Source organism: the organism of the source record quoted next, unplaced genomic scaffold (genome assembly GCF_019419815.1).
Source record: "Pyrus x bretschneideri cultivar Hongxiangsu unplaced genomic scaffold, Pyrus_bretschneideri_v1 Contig28, whole genome shotgun sequence".
Taxonomy (NCBI): domain Eukaryota; kingdom Viridiplantae; phylum Streptophyta; class Magnoliopsida; order Rosales; family Rosaceae; genus Pyrus; species Pyrus x bretschneideri.
The window spans coordinates 1,679,136-1,696,167 of NW_025999590.1; the positions used below are offsets into that span (position 1 = coordinate 1,679,136).

General features: G+C 36.1%; 1 protein-coding gene across 2 annotated transcripts; it reads left to right on the forward strand.

Annotated features, from left to right (window-relative positions):
• Window positions 1-14,861: 14,861 nt before the first annotated feature.
• LOC125479322 lies at window positions 14,862-17,032 on the forward strand. 2 transcript variants are annotated; one of them, XM_048588516.1, is made up of 2 exons: window positions 14,862-16,010; window positions 16,683-17,032. In XM_048588516.1, exons 1-2 carry the CDS (start codon window positions 14,974-14,976, stop codon window positions 16,714-16,716), a joined length of 1,071 nt encoding a protein of 356 aa, XP_048444473.1. In that variant the 5' UTR covers window positions 14,862-14,973; the 3' UTR covers window positions 16,717-17,032. The 2 variants fall into 2 exon arrangements, with proteins under 2 accessions (XP_048444473.1, XP_048444474.1); XM_048588517.1 differs by having other exon boundaries at window positions 16,688-17,032.

The following is a 17,032-nucleotide window of genomic DNA, read 5'->3' on the forward strand; positions in this document are numbered from 1 at the left end:
TTATTCATGGTTTTTAATTGTTTCCAGTTCATCTTCTCCGCAATAAGCGCAAGTGATTTGGGTTTCTTCTGAAAGTTACAGAATTGATGTTTTTAATCAGCCACTCCTTTTATTTGAAAGTACATGGAAAATTCGAAGATCATAAAAAAGTGAATGCAGTAAATTCAACTAATTAGAATTCCCTGTACATACAAATATCACTCTCAATGTCCGCATAAAAAGTAAAAACCTCGTGCCACGGGATGAGTAAAATCATGCGTTTGTATTTAACTAGACTATTATTTCTTCTACACAGTTGTGGAGTCAGTATGGGATCATCGATTGAGGTAATTGGTTGTCCGTATGGCCCCAACAACTTCAAAAATGCTATGTACATTTGTATGTAGATTTTATCAGCTCTGTCTTTCTTTCCTCTCTTCTTGTGTGCAAATCTACTTTGCTTTTCAAATGCTCGATAAAATGCCTTAGTTGACAAGTTTTGGCAGTTTTCAACATTACTTTATAGTTTATTGTAACCATCATTGACAAGTCTCTACATATCGTAGTAATTGTTGACATATATTGACATAAGCCTTCAACAAATATTGGCAAGTATCGACATATTAATACCAAATGCTCAACGAAATAGTCTAATAAAATTTTTTTAGTCAAAATCGTAACCTCAAATTGTAATTTCGTCACTGCTTCTGCACATTATATCTTTCGAAGAAAATAAATAATAAAATTGCTCAATGCTGTGCTAGTGCGCTCACGGGACTGTAATCTCATCCAAAAAGGATCACATTGAGCAGGTGAAAAGTAATGCTTAAAATTAGGCACTTCCGACAACACATGGTTTTGTGGCTTCTTTATGTTAAAATTTACGAGTCAAAAAGAATTAAAATAGTGTGTTTAAAACCATAAAAATTTCGACCCTTATGAAAATTTTCAATCTTCTGATAACTGATGGGACTAAAAAGGGTTTCTGGGTTTATATCATTTTTTAACTTCTGACTATGAACCCTAGCAAAAACAACCTATGAGCAGCATTTTTGTTGGCGGTTTACCCATTTTGGACACACTTTTGTCATAGCTTGCTATTTGAATCCACCAAAAATTTGGTATATATAAGGAGCCCTTCACAAGAAGTGAGACTTCCCTCATGAACACTGGGATGTCACCGTGAGTTTTGAACCAATGATATAACGCTATGTGGCAAAGTTAAAATGCATGACATTTTACTATTTGTCCGGGACAACACAATGACATTTAAAAAGTGTAGGTATGCCGTTCCCATTTAAACTTTAGAGAATAAACCGGGAAGTGACTAATTTCGAAGCACAATTTGTAAAGTTTTTCCAACATTTGTTTCATGAATTTGGAAATAACATAGTGACTTACTATTAACAGAAAGTTTAATTATAAATCACATATAAACGCTCGGTGTTGCCATAAAAACATAAGAAATTATGTGATAATAATTAAAGACATAGTTAGAAATCTTACAAATTAGGTGATTACAACCATTGGAGAATGATCGCTATCATGCTTATGAGATCAAGTAACTATAATTCAGTAACTTTTGCTATAGCTATCTCTAGATTCTTTACCGCTGTTATTTTCAAATTCCTTTTGTAGAATGCTATCTAGGTAGGTTAGTTGAGACATAGGCATGATATGAAGAAGAGAATATTCGGTTTTTCAAGCCTTTTCATTTCAATTTCAAAGAGAATAATAATGCTCGCGTTCCACCCACAGGAGAACCTACTTGTCCCCCACCTATGACTAACGTATCTTCACCTTACGAACATTATAATCTAAATTGTTCATTCTCTTTGTCGTCATTAAAAGATCATTTATGAGAAGAATCATTCAATTTGGAGATCGTTTAGCCATTCACTCGTGTCAAACTAATTGACTGTTTTTATAAGAAGGAGTATCCTCATAATGAACCTTTCATTTGTTTGATGCATATGAATGGCTAAACGATCTTCAAATTGAATAATTTTTCCCCTATATGATCTTTAGACAATGAAAATGAGAATGAACTGTTTGGATTATGATGTTTGTATGATGAAGATACTTTAAGCATAGGCAGGGGGACAAGTAACCTTGGTTTTATTTTGTTTTTATTTAAATTCATATGATTTCGTACTATGTCTAACCTTAGTTACTTATATAAACCCAAACTTCTAAATAGTCAAAGTTGGATAAAACAATGTGATATCTCCTTTGTATTCAAGTTTGAATCTCTCTTTTTCTAGTTTAAATAAATAAATTAATATAAAATATCATTGATACAAAAATAAGAAATAAACCCTTTTTTGGATAAACAAAAAACAATTCAACCTCTCCCTAAGGATTTTGAACCCCAGCCCTAATGGCATTTTTTTTTTCCTATTCCTAGTCCAACCCTAATTTGAGTGCTTGTAGCTAAATACGTTCATCTTAATTATACTTATTGTCACTTAGTATTACGGTCTAGTGGTATTTCTCTTCACTTGTAAGTGAGATATCTTATGTTCAATTTTCACCAAAGATGAATTTAAACCACATTATTGCTAGTTGTGACATCCCACATCGCCCAGGGGAGTGATCCTTAAATGTATATTCTCATCCCTACCTAGTACGAGGTCTTTTGGGAGCTCACTGGCTTCGGGTTCCGTAGAAACTCCGAAGTTAAGCGAGAAGGGGGCTAGAGCAATCCCATGATGGGTGACCCACTGGGAAGTTGCTCGTGAGTTCCCAAAAACAAAACCGTGAGGGAATGGTAAGCCCAAAGTGGACAATATCGTGCTACGGTGGTGGAGCGGGCCCGGGAAGTGATCCGCCTCGGGCCGGGATGTGACAATTTGGTATCAGAGCCTGACCCTAGTCGTGGTGTGCCGACGAGGACGTCGGGCCCCTAAGGGGGGTGGATTGTGACATCCCACATCGCCCAGGGGAGTGATCCTTAAATGTATATTCCCATCCCTACCTAATACGAGGCCTTTTGGGAGCTCACTGGCTTCGGGTTCCGTAGGAACTCCGAAGTTAAGCGAGAAGGGGGCTAGAGCAATCCCATGATGGGTGACCCACTGGGAAGTTGCTCGTGAGTTCCCAAAAACAAAACCGTGAGGGAATGGTAAACCCAAAGCGGACAATATCGTCCTACGGTGGTGGAGCGGGCCCGGGAAGTGATCCGCCTCGAGCCGGGATGTGACAATTTGGTATCAGAGCCTGACCCTGGTCGTGGTGTGCCAACGAGGACGTCGGGCCCCTAAGGGGGGTGGATTGTGACATCACACATCGCCCAAGGGAGTGATCCTTAAATGTATATTCCCATCCCTACCTAGTACGAGGCCTTTTGGGAGCTCACTGGCTTCGGGTTCCGTAGGAACTCCGAAGTTAAGCGAGAAGGGGGCTAGAGCAATCCCATGATGGGTGACCCACTGGGAAGTTGCTCGTGAGTTCCCAAAAACAAAACCGTAAGGGAATGGTAAGCCCAAAGCGGATAATATCGTGCTACGGTGGTGGAGCGGGCCCGGAAAGTGATTCCGCTCTGGCCGGGATGTGACACTAGTCCATTATGAGGCTAAGCTCATCTCCCTCCTTATTAGCGTATATAATATCAATTGTTACTATATATATATAATATTTATTGGGATTAAAAAAATGGAACTTTAATGAAAAGCTCATAGTACTGTTTACTTTAACAAAAAATCACATTTTTATACTAAAAAGTCAATCATGGTACTATTCACTTTACTCTTTATTTTGTCCTTATCGTTAAAACTCAAAACTTTCAAACTTTTTTCATTAGTTTTCTTAAAAAAAAAAAAAAAAAGGAATCCCGACTTTTTTGTTTAATTTGTGCAACAAAATGCATGTGTGTTGCTAGTTTTGAGTTTTTGGTGTCCCATCTCTATCAGTAAAAACTTCATGATTGTTCACCTGTTTGGGAATTGATTTTGCTCCCCACAACCATCAAAAACTAAAGTTGTTTACTCTCATTATATTGTTTTTAACTTTTGATCAAAGTGCTTAAATGATGACCAAAGTTAGTGAGTTCACCATCATCAATTGTTTGAAACTTGAGACCTCTCCTGGGGACCATGATCAATTTTCCACCTGAACTAAAACTGCTTTCCCCATTTCCTCAAATTCCCCGTGCATCAAATACAACTATGACAATATTTTAAATCAATCATGCACTAACATATGAGAAAGTTAAAACGCATAAGAGCGTAATTAACTTAAAATACCATCACAGTGACTATCTTGGTGTGAGTTTCTCCCCATATTGACCATGTTACAAAATTACCAGTTGAACGAGAACAAATCATTTTGTTTTCTGGGAAAATTCCCATTTAGACGACAACCGCTTCTTTTACTGAAGATTGATCTGATAACCTGATTAGATATTGAAATGGACGGGTTTTGGCTCTGAACTTTTTCATCGTTTTTGCATGTTACATAGCATTTGTCCAGGTAGAAAGTAGAAAACGATGGATTAATTAAGCAGTAATTCTTCTGTTCTTTCTTCCAGAAAACCAACTGATTAGGGTTTTGGTAAAAACATGCAACGTACGGAATTTGTGTGACCGCAATGATCAAAGTTGCATTTGGAGAACAGAACAGAGGCATTCACTTGAATCTCACACCAGAAGAGAGAGAGAGCGAGAGAGAGAGAGAGAGAGAGAGAGAAAGAGAGAAAGAGAGAAAGAGAGAGAGGACTACAAGAGTCAAAGGAAAGATCTTGATCAGAAGCAAAAGCAGTCAAACAAATGATGGTGTATCCAATCATGGTGGTGTATAGAATCTCATGAAGGAATAGTTTTTGGAAGAGACAATCATATTTGGTGCTCAATCTTTTCGTGACCCAACACGAAAATTTACAAGTAATTATTTCAGTTTTCTTTCTAATTAATAGGAATTATCATTTATTTTAGCCTTTTAGGTGCCTCTTGGATCAAGTGCAAAGCATGCAAAAATATCCAAAAGGCAAATTGCTTTGTTGTAAGGGAGTAGGGAGTGAGGAAAGTTTGGAAGTGAGAGGTTTGGTGGGTGGCCTACTCTCCCTGCGAAACCAAAATACTTTGAACCTGTTTTCAAGCACATAACTCATATTGTATTGGAACACCATCACGTAGTATAATTGGTATATTCTATTACAATATATAAATTGACTATTAACCATAAAATGTAAACTCGTTATCTCAAGTAATTGTGAACTCTTCCCTCATATTATAAAGTGTGAGTTAAATAGATTATAGTTCTGATATCATAATAATTTTCGTAAAAATGTCGCAGCACCTAATCCGCACATACTGAATTTGATTATTTCTATCACATTAGTATATGAACTCGTTATCCACTCATCTCATAGTATAAAGCGTGAGTTAAACATATAACAGTTCTAATATCCCAATAATTTTCGTAAATGTGGCAACACCTAATCTACACATACTGAATTTGACTATTTCTATCACATTAGCAAGGTATATGAACTCCTTGTCCACTCAAGTTAAACATATTACAATTATGATATCGCAATAATTTTTGTAAACGTTGCAGCACCTAATCGTCACATACTAAATTTGATCATTTCTATGACATTAGGTATATGTCTCATCATTCTTCATTTCTTCTTGTTTCCCCATCCAATTAATGTTCACATGGCTGGACCTGTGCAGCTTGTGCATGTTTAAATAAGTTGTTGACATATCCACATGGTGCTAACCGCACTTACTCTTTAAACTAATCCAATGAGACAAATATATGGCTTGATAATCTCAGCCTCAAGCACTACTAATCATCTCTGTTAATTAATTATTTTTGTCGTTTATTCACGTAATTATCTGTTGAGTAGGCGATGGGGCAGGCAAAGGTTTCACCATATTAATTCGGACATAATCTAGCAGCTTTGAGACTGCTTAAGAAGAAGGGCTGAATCTGGATACTTCACATGTGGAGGTTCGTCAACTATATATTACCTAATTTGTCAAAGTGTTACAGTGCTTGATCGAACATGTCATCCAGTTTTGTTATTGGAAGAAGGATCTGGAAAAACAAAACTGAACGTATGAAAATATTGACATAGTATGGAGATTGAGTATCTTATATCAAGGATAGAAGTCTGACGTAATAAAGCCATGCATTGGAAGTGCAAGTCCACCCTTAAAAAAATGCGCCAGCACCCAATTCATTTAATCCACTCAGTGAACAGTGATAGATCTCAATGAACAGTGATAAGTCAAATGCATATTCATCTCTAAAAAAATAGTGTAGTCAATTTTATTAAAATATATTTTTTTATTATAAAACAATAAAATAATAATAATTTTTGACTTTATAAAAAAATATTAATAATTTCTGACAGTTTATTTATTTTTTTATATTTTTTTGGCTGAAAAATCTGGATCGTTGATTTGAAAATCGAATGGTCCTCATTATGCCACTTCAGTAGCCATTAATTTTAAATTTCAAAAAAAATTTACCGCTGGAAATCCAACGGCCTAGGACGGGCCACATGGCCTCCCCATCAGATCAGTGAGTGCACCTGCGTATGCGGGCCTCGCCTTTGATTTCTTGTTGGCGACGCGTGCCCAATCGTGCGTGCTTCCCACACACCTGGCGCAAAAAAAATTTAAGTGGCCTTTGACGTAAGCCTAACGTCAGATGGCCCAGCTCTTTGGTCTGTCGATTCTGGGCCGGCCTATGGCCTGGATTGGGCTGGGTGCCAGCCTATTAGGTTGGGCTGGAAGGTTTTAACTGGGTGCCGGGCTATAAAGCCCCAATGGACTTGCTCTAAGGGATCTGAACCCGCCCGGAGTGAGCCTCCAATAGAGGCAAGTGACATCGGTGAGTTGTATGACGCGCAACTATGTCCTGCGGTTTAGAGAGGACTCAACTGTTAGTTAGAACCCTTTTGGTTTTGGGGTGGACCCTTTCACTTATTTTATTATATACGCTTAGCGAAAAGAATGTTTAGACATGGTGAATGTACTTTAAACTAATCAAAACTAATGAGGAAGATTTAGGTGTACATAGAAAGCACATCCGTTATGAATGATGTGACTATGTCTACGTCTGCATGCATTAAACACATTTCATTTCTATTTACTCTTACAAAACTCTTTTTGGGTTGGAGCTTAGGGCTACAATTAACATGTACATAAGGAATATGGATACAAATCAATAGTTTAGCACGTGGCAGCAACCTATTGGGCGATTCCATAAGTTTATAGAAGTTCTTGCAAGTTATTGTTTGAAAAGATTTTTTATTGTGCCCAGAACACGGAATGGAACACTACATGTCAATATACAATTGGATAAAAGTTTTGTTTTGTTTTCAAATCTCTCCAATAGTATAATAACATGTGATATTCCATTATGTATTCTTGACACACTAAAAAATCTCTCCGTTGTTCGATACAAGATCACATGATGTGAGAGCTAAAGGAAAGTTATTTTCGTCACGGGCTGTTGGGCCGTTAGTTTGGTAATACTCTTTTCCGCCTATATAAGGTTGGGTTGAAATGGGTTAGGCCTAACTTGATTGGACACTGGGCTTCTAACTAGCCCTATCATATATTAAAAGGCCCAACAAACTCATGCTTGTAGTTCATAACCTCTAGGCTTTTTCTGGTGCGCATGAAAAAGTACACATTTAAGTTATAAATTTAAACAAAAATCGTTATATCTTTTTATATTAAATAATTTAACGACTTTTGTTCATATGTATAACCTGAATAACATGCACTACAGAAATTTCATCATAAATTCACTGCCTACTCGTAAATTAGGCCTATTTGAAACGCTTGTTTATAAGGTACTTCATTTATAAGAACTTATGTGTGGGAAGCACTTTTAAAGCACGTTGAATTTTTAATATTTCTACAACAAACCATCTTCAAGTGGTTTTATTATCCATAAGCACTTTTATCATTTCCGAGTGGTTGTATAGTCTGCAAGTACTTTTATATTTTATTGTCAATCATTGTTGCTTGTTAGAAGCGTTGTTGTTATTTAAATAATTTTAAGGTATCTTAAACCGTTTTTGGTCATTTCAAAAGTAGTTCTAAACACGCCAAATGTTTTGTCATTTTTAGTTTGAAGTAGTCTACTCAGTTGTTGCAAATATGAATTCATTCAACTTGAGGACCACCTACTGTGGAACCTAAACACCTAACGTTGACAATTTAAATTCATAAAAAATAAAACCCAAACCTAATATATATAAATATATATAAGAAACCTTTAAGGGAAGGGGCCCCATTTTTCTTATAAAAATGGGAATTAGTTGTGGAGTCCACACCATATCAAATTTTAACGATCCGAACCGTTTATTTTTCAAGTTGCACCTTATAGATCATCCTTGCAAAGTATTAACCAAATCGGAAATGTTTAAGACATCTATTGAATTCAAAGAAATTAACAAATACTTTGGTATATAAGAAACAATGAAATTTTATCTTAATAATTAAATAGGTAAATGATTTCAAATTGAATTGAATTTTGTAAAGATGATCTATGAAATGAGACTTACAAAATAGATTGTTCGGATTGTTACAGTTCGATGTGGAGGGAACCCCACACCTAATTCCCATTTTTTGAATAAAAAAATAGAAATCCCTTTGCATAAGACCATCTCCAATGGTTGGGCTAAAAGCCAAATTTTTTAGCCCGGAAAACTTAGTTTTTAGCCTAGAAATAGCTTTTCTGCTCCAACCATTCTAGCTTAAAATTTTAGCCCGGGATTATTAAAGAATGAACTTAGGCTATTTTTTTTGTTAAATTAATTTTTTAAAAAAAAAATAAATATGTAGACTATCGTAAATTAATTTTATGAACATTTTAATCTAAAAAAATTTAAATTCCGATAAATATTGGGTGGAGTCCACTCCGATTTCTGGGCTAAATTTTGGGGGGAATTTGGCATTGGTTTAGCATTTAGCATTTAGCTCAAAATTTCCCCTTCGGTTGGAGTGGGTTTGGGGGAAAATTTTGGAGGGTAATTTGGCTTTTAGCCCACCGTTGAAGTTAGTCTAAAGGGCTTGTATATATGGATAAATTTGGAAATTAAAATAGGAGCAGAATCTAAAGGGAAAGCACAACTTAACTCTCTTTTTTTGGAGCAGAGGTTGAAGTGTATTGGATTGGATTAGCTACTCTTAATTTAAGATTAGGGTTTCTTAATTTAAGGATTTAGGGTTCGTTAGGGTGGTAAGCGTGCTGAATCCAAGATTCAGATTCAGATACCCACGAAAAATAAAGACAACAAAATTTGGCGTGGACTGTTTTGTAGGGTATGCTTAAAGTTAAAGGGAATATTTGCACATGGTGATGGGGTGGGGGGAGATCCTTCTGTTTTTTTCCACTCTGTTTAGGCTAACCTCTAGTGATCTTTCGTAGCCTAGTGCAGATGTTAAAAATTTTGGAGACGGTTTAGCAGCTCACTACTAATCAATATTGATATTATCTCTAATTTAATTAGATGTTAAGACTTTAAAGTAATAACATTGTTCGTTAACGTTGTAATTGTGATGAACTTAACCATCTACAAGTGAAAGTGAGGTTCTATAGAAATAGATAATAAATAAATAAAGACTTCTTGTGAACCCTTTTGCGTAGGAAATTGCAAGAAAAAGAGTGGTTAGAACTTTCGTTTGGACTCTAGTCACCCTGTACTGAGTCTTCCCCTTCAAGTCTACTTTGTCTTTGTTGGCATTTATTTTGACTAGTTTTCTTAAGAAAATATGAAGACTTTAAATTGGCAGAAATCAATCATGTTTATGCATTATACACTTTAGTGCAGGTTTGATATTCATCGATTCTCTCTCTTTAGCAACTAACAATTTAACCACTAACGCTATCGTTTATAAAAAAAAATATGCTACACTTTTTTTTCCCCCAAAAAAAAACGTACATTGTAGTAGGACATTTTAGTGCGTGTTCAAATCAAATTCAATATGGTCAATGCAACTGAACTTGATTTGCATTTACTGTCATTTCCCTATATTTCTTATGGCCATTTCCCTACATTTTCTCAAGTTTGACACTTTTCATGATAAGCAACTCAAATAAAATATTGCTATAAGAAAACTTCGTGAGTCCGTAGCACAATATTACAAAACAACACTAAACATCCAATAAATAGTAATGTATCATGATTTTGTGTCTTTTCATCAATTGTTTATCGTTCTTTCAGTCTTACCCTTAACTAACAGACTATAACCGGCTCTATCCAAGCATCTTCCCTTCTTTTCTTTTCTTTTTTCTTTTTTTTTTTAATTTATACTAAAATACTTGTCTTAGGCAGTGTAGGACAGTTTTGAAAAAAGTAACAACCCTACATTTTCATATGCCTCAATTTCCTGGAAATTCCACACACAAAAAATTAAAAAAAAAAACCTCGCAATCACATTAATTTGAGGTCTAATTTGTAAAGATAAAGTACAATTAAAAGGAACGGTCGAGTACCTAAAGTACCAGCTGGCCATTTTAAAGCAAAAGACCAAGCAAGGAGACAAAATAAAGGATGACATCTGCCAACCACAAAATGCTTCGATTTCCATGGTTGTTTGATGACAAAAGAAAAAGAATTGGGTCACGCCTGTCTGATACTGTTAAGTTTTTCAAAAGCATCTCGTTTAATCGTGGTGGAGGAAGGACGGGCTGCGAGTTTCTGGATGTAATGGTCTTACTTTTTTTGGAAGAGGATAAATTTCTTGCACGTAACTATTATCAAAGAGCTCATCTAGCCTAATATTTCTTCATTTGAAAATAAGAAAACATCTTGCTTTCTTTGTCACTTAACCTGTTAGTCCAAGTTTATTCCTTTCATTAGGCCATTTAAAGGGAGGGATTCCTATTTTTTTTTTTTTAATGAGAATTAGTTGTGGGACTCACTCTACATTGAACTTCAACAATCCGAACCATCAATTTTGTAAGTCTCGATTCGTAGATCATCCTTGTAAAATTTCAATTCAATCCGAAATCATTTGATTATTTAATTATCACATGAAACTTCATTGTTTCTTATTAAACAAAGTGTTCGTCAATTTCTTTGAACTCAACTAGATATCTCAAATACTACCGATTTGGTTAATATGTTGTAAGGATGATCTAAAAGGTGCAACTTGAAAAATAAACGTTTCTGATCGTAAAAGTTAGATGTGTTGTGGCCCCACAATTAATCCTCATTTAAAAAAAAATGATTATTTCTTCCCTTAAAAATGTCCTTCATTTTATTATAAATGAAATGTTTTAAATTTTAATTTTTTTTTATATAAAAGACGAATTCGATATTAAATTACTATAAATTTTAATTTTTTGAAGTAAATCAATATTTTTACATTAGAAAAAAAAAATTCGATTAAGTCACATAACACGCAGCCTAATTTTGATTTAACTCTACCGTTTAAGTTACTAGGAACTTTGTCGTGTGGCATTTTAATTTCTAGGACCCCATAAATAGGAAAAAGGAATATGAAACTATGGATTGTGCAAATTGTGGCGCCGTTAACCAGATGGTTTTGTATCGTGTTAAAGTGTGCATCTGGCATGTGGTATGAAGTGTCAGGATTTTGTGGCTGCTCTGATTTGATTTGCAACTTGGATCATGGTTTTCTTTATTAAATAACACATGCCATGTTTCAATCTAAAAAAATTAAAAATAGGCTTCTAACTCACCAAGGTTTGGCTAACTGATGTCAGCCTCCCTATGTACGTCCCCACTACTTGACTAATATTGTTTGCGGTTTTTACCTTTCACGCATTCTTATTATTTTTTTGTTATTGATTTTTTTTTCATTCATACGATTCAATCAAAAAAGTAAGAGAGATGTATAAAAGGTAAAAATGAGTGCAGATAGCACCATACTTCTCAAATTTCTCTAGATCGATAAATTTGTGACAGTATTCCACGATGAAATAGTAATTAATTGTGAGAAGGAAAAAACAGCAAGGCCTTCCATTCTATAGTAGATTGGAAAACTGAGTATGAGTCCAATAATATAGAAATTAAACTTCTACGATTATAAGTGAGAGGTCTTTGGTTCAATTTTCGTCAAATGTGAGTTTGAACCATATTATTGCTAGCTCATTGAGAGGCTAAACCCACTCATATCCCTTTAGTGTAGATAATATCGTTTGTTCATTAAAAAAAAAAAAAAAAAAAATACCTTCTACAATAGGATGGAAAATTTGAATGCTCTGAAAGTGATTTTTATTTTTTACTTCAATATATTGAACTTATGAGTGTAATACCTAATAACTAAATAAAAAGGAGAAAATAGGTAACAAATTATAAAAAAGAGAACAAAAAATGGATGGATCCAACATTTAATATATAAAACTCATGTATCAAACTCACACCATTATGATAATAGTGTAATACAAATTAAACATCTTGTGCTTGACTCCACCTTAGCACAATATTGTCCGCTTTGGATCCCGACCACGTCCTCATGGTTTTGTTTATGGGAATTCACACGAGAACTTCCCAGTGGACCATCCATCCTGGGAATGCTCTCGCACAAACTCGTTTAACTTCGGAGTTCCGATGGAACCCGAAGTTAGTGAGCTCCCAAAAGGCCTCGTGCTAGGTAGAGATGAGAGTATACATATAAGGCATAGAGGATCCACTCCCTTAGGCGATGTGGGATGTTACAATATTATCTAACTAAAGAGGTGAGAGAGTGGGCTAAACTTTACAATGGGGTTGCCATAATAATGTGGTTCAACTTCGCCTTTGACGACAATCGAACCTAAGATCTCTTACTTATAAGTGAAGAGGAATACCACTAAATTGTAGTACTAAGTGACTAATACAAATTCAAATTATAATGCATGATTCTTACATATAAATATCACACTCACCAAAACACCGCTAATTATCTAATTAATTAAATATGAGAAATAGGCTGAGAAAGTAGGATAAAATCATAAAAGCTATGATATTGTCCGGTTAGCTCGAGGAATATAGAGTGATAGGAACTTGCATTACAGTAATAGAATCATATACTGTGAAAGGAACTTACCTTGTTAGTCCAAGATAAAAATTAAGGAATAATTCAACTTGTCCAATTGTCTTTGTTCTTTTTATAAGGGATATGATACTTACGAAGATATATTCACAACCAGTCGTTAATTAACTCACAACAAGCCCTAATATGCTACAATATGGTATCAAACTCACGTTCTCATATCATTTTGTGTCGAACATGATACCTACTTCAATTAAGCAACGACCAATTATCATTTTACTTTGGTCGTTAATTCATTCATAACAAGCGACAAATGTGACTCATTACCGAACTCATTATACATACATAGAATCATCATGTTAACTTAAGATGAACTTTGAGACATTCTCCAATTAAGTAAAGACCAATATCGCTAAATTTGTTGGTAATGTACAAAAAAGGGTTCTAAGTTGATAAATTTGGTTCTTGACACGCTTTAGGGAGAGACTTTGGCCATTCCAAATTTTGATTTCAAATTTCAAAGGGGCCAAAATAATGGCTAACTTCAAATATTCCAAATGCCTTTGCCTTGACTTTTATGTGTGATCATAATGTTTGAGATTTAATAATAGATAGGAAGAATTTTCAGGGTTTACCACAAATCACGTAGCGTGGGCGTTGCTTCAGGTTTTTTCTTGGCCTTTTCTTCCTCCTTGCCTTGCTTCTTCCTTCTCTTTTACTTCCCCAGTTCCCTCCCAACTATGTAAATTAAAGGACTTCTATCATAAATGATTTTTGAAATTGACCCGTCAATTGAAATGATTTTTGAATTGGAAATTGGTGGATATCGTCATTGAAAATGGGTAGCGCAAATCAACATAGTCATCCCGTCATAATTTCATTAAAAATTATGTAATGTATGCTGATATGACACATGAATGAATTCTACAAATCTAATTAAATATTAACATGTAGATTAAATAAACTTACGATTTATTTACTAAAATTTTTCAATGATGTGATGTAAAAGTACTCAATCTGCAAACAATCTAATAGTAAATAGGTAAGTAATTTATGCAAAAATATGACAAATTTGGGATGGGAAAAAGGAGTATTGAGAAGATTTATTTACAGGTCCATAATTAAAAAATAAATATACGTAATATTTAAAAGAAAAAGAAAATAAAATATTACTATACTTTTGACTCGAGTATGTCGACCAATTGGGAACCGTCCAATATACAGTTCGCAGTGTACGTCTTCAACATGCGTGTGGAACAAGTGGTTTTTCTTTACGAGTCGATCACAGTTTTGCATGTGCGTAGATTTTTCTCATTTTGTACTTTCAGTTGATAATTTTGCATACATTTAAAATGATGATTTTGATTATTTTGAAACGGCTCGTTGCAGTAAAATAATATTCATATTTACAATAGTTTTTTCCGTCTGAAACTTTTTTTCATTAATGAAGGCATGAAGAAACAAAATCGTTTCAATACCGTTATAATACGCACTATACAGACAATGAATCGTATAGAAATCCTTACCACATCCACATCCACATCCACTACTTGTTTTAATTAAATTAAAACGTTGTGATTTTATTTGTTCATGCTATAGAGGAAGTACAAATAGAAGACTCTTTTTACATGTGTTCATTGAAAGTCCAATATTTCTCTGTGGGGCTGTGCTATTTACACACCTTATTTTACTTCTTATACTTCGACGTTCGAAAATTAAAAAGATATATAAAAAATAAAATAAAATATTTAGATATCACATCCCTTCTGTATGAAGTCCGGACGGTCTCTGTTTTCCCTACCTTTGTCCCTCCCAATTTCATCTGTGAAATCTCTGAGAGACCCTTCTCTCTCTCTCTCTCCTCTCTCTCCTCCCAATATTCCACCATAAAACCCCTCCCCTTTCCACCGCGTCTCTCAATCTCTCTCTCTCTCTCCAAAAAAGCACCAAAACCCTTCAAAGATTCCCTTAAAACACAATCCAACACTACAATCTAAGTAGGCTCTAAAACTTCACCACGCAAATGTCCCGCCACAACTCGTCCTCCGCTTTTCCTTCTTGCTTCCGCCCCTCCACCTCGACGAACCGCCGCCTCCCACCACCGTCTCCGTCGCCTTCTCCGCCGCCCAGCTCCGGGCACCCCAACCTCACCACCTGTCTCTACCACACCGACCTCGCCCTCTTCTCCCTCACCTGGTCCCGCTCCTTCCTCGGCCGCTCCCTCCACCTCAACCTCCTCCGCCACTCCTTCGATTCCCCCCTCCCTCCGTCGCTATCCTCCCCTTCTTTCCACCTCAACATCAAGCCATTCCTCTTCTGGAAGAGGCACGGCTCCAAGAAGCTCTCCCCCAACATTCTCCTCTACTGGGACCTCTCCAAAGCCCGGTTCGGCTCCGGACCCGAACCCCAATCCGGGTTCTACATCGCCGTCGTCGTCGACAACGAGATGACCCTCCTCGTCGGCGATTTGACCCGCGAAGCCTATGCCAAGACCCGGGCCAACAAATCAGAGACCTCTCAAATCCCAATCTTGAAACGAGAGCACGTCGTTGCCAAGAAAATCTACACCACGAAAGCCCGGTTCGGAGGAAAATTGCGGGAGATCCAAATCGATTGCGGGTCGAGCGCCGACCCGACCCGGCTTTGCTTCAGCATCGACGGCCAAATTGTCCTGCAGATAAAGCGGTTGAAGTGGAAATTCAGAGGGAACGAGCGAATCGAAGTCGACGGGACTCCGCTGCAGATCTCGTGGGACGTCTACAACTGGCTTTTCGAGAGCGACGGCGACGACGGCCACGCGGTGTTCATGTTCAGATTCGAAGAAGATGAGGAGATTAAAGAGAACAATTACCAATCGGGTCATCTGAATTCGTGGAATTTCGGGATGAGCGGGATTGAGTGGCGAAAGATGGGGAAGAGCTTCTCATCTTCGTCGGTATCGATGTCGTCGGCGGGTTCTTCCGGCGGAAGCTCGTCGGTGATGGAGTGGGCGAGTACGGAGGAGAGCGAGCTGAACGGCGGTCCTGCTGGTTTTTCTCTGCAGATTTATGCTTGGAAAAGGTGAAGTCCAATCCAGTCCAGTCCAATCCAATCCAGTCCAATTCAATTCAATTCATGAAACTAGTACTATAGTGTGTTTGAGATGTTAAATCTTGGTGGGATTGGATTATATAATGGTATTACTGATTAGCTAGTAATCTCCTACTAACCCATTTGTTTGTTGAACATAAATTGAATAAATTCCGATTTAATTGAAGCATATATACAAAATTCGTAGATAATTAGAGGTAGCTAGTTACTAGGCAAGTAAAAGAGAAAACCCAGCTGGTTTTTTGTTGTTGATTTTTTGTATTGGGAGAATTGGTGTAATTTTCGTATTGTTTGTGTAATGAAGTTTGTGAAAGATGAAGAAAAACATAAGCATTTGCTCGCCCATCATGCTACTAGCTCAAACAGTTAAGGGCGTTTATTTGATTAATACAGTTAAGAGCGTTTATTCGAGCTTCATTTGTTGGAAGGAAATTCCCACTCAATGTTTGGGACTTTTGATTGTTTTAGTGGTTTGGACGTTATTTTTCAATTCACTACATCTCGATTAATAGTTTAAGTAGTTAAAAGAGTTTATCTGTAGTTAACAGCGTTTAACCGAGGTTTATTCATTGGAAGGAAATTTCTACTTATTATTTTATGCGAAGTGGTTGATTGTTTTATTGGTTTGTACATTGCTTTCAGCGCAGAATTAAGAACAAAAAGCCTTAAGCTTTAAGATTCTGACATCTGGTGGTGGAGAAATTTTTACTTGTGACGGAAACACGGGTGGTACATCATGTGTTTTTATGTAAGTGGTGAAAATTTGTATTTTTTAAGTTATTAACTTTTTAATACATATATCCCACCATTTATATAGTGATACGTAATGTATCATCTCGTGTAACGTTCACATTAAAAAATCTCTCCTGGTCATGAGCTGTGAGATTTTGTTTGCAACTATGGTAGAGTAGTTCAGATGAAATTTTCCAAAGTTTGCGACACTGGACAAGTTGCTTGTAATTTATTTATTTATATTTCTACTATTTAGTCTA

Coding starts and splice junctions, on each gene's coding strand:
- LOC125479322 (XM_048588516.1), top strand. CDS start 14,974: ATGTCCCGCCACAACTCGTCCTCCGCTTTTCCTTCTTGCTTCCGCCCC. Junction 16,011..16,682: donor CAGATTTATGCTTGGAAAAG/GTGAAGTCCAAT, acceptor CATTGCTTTCAG/CGCAGAATTAAGAACAAAAA.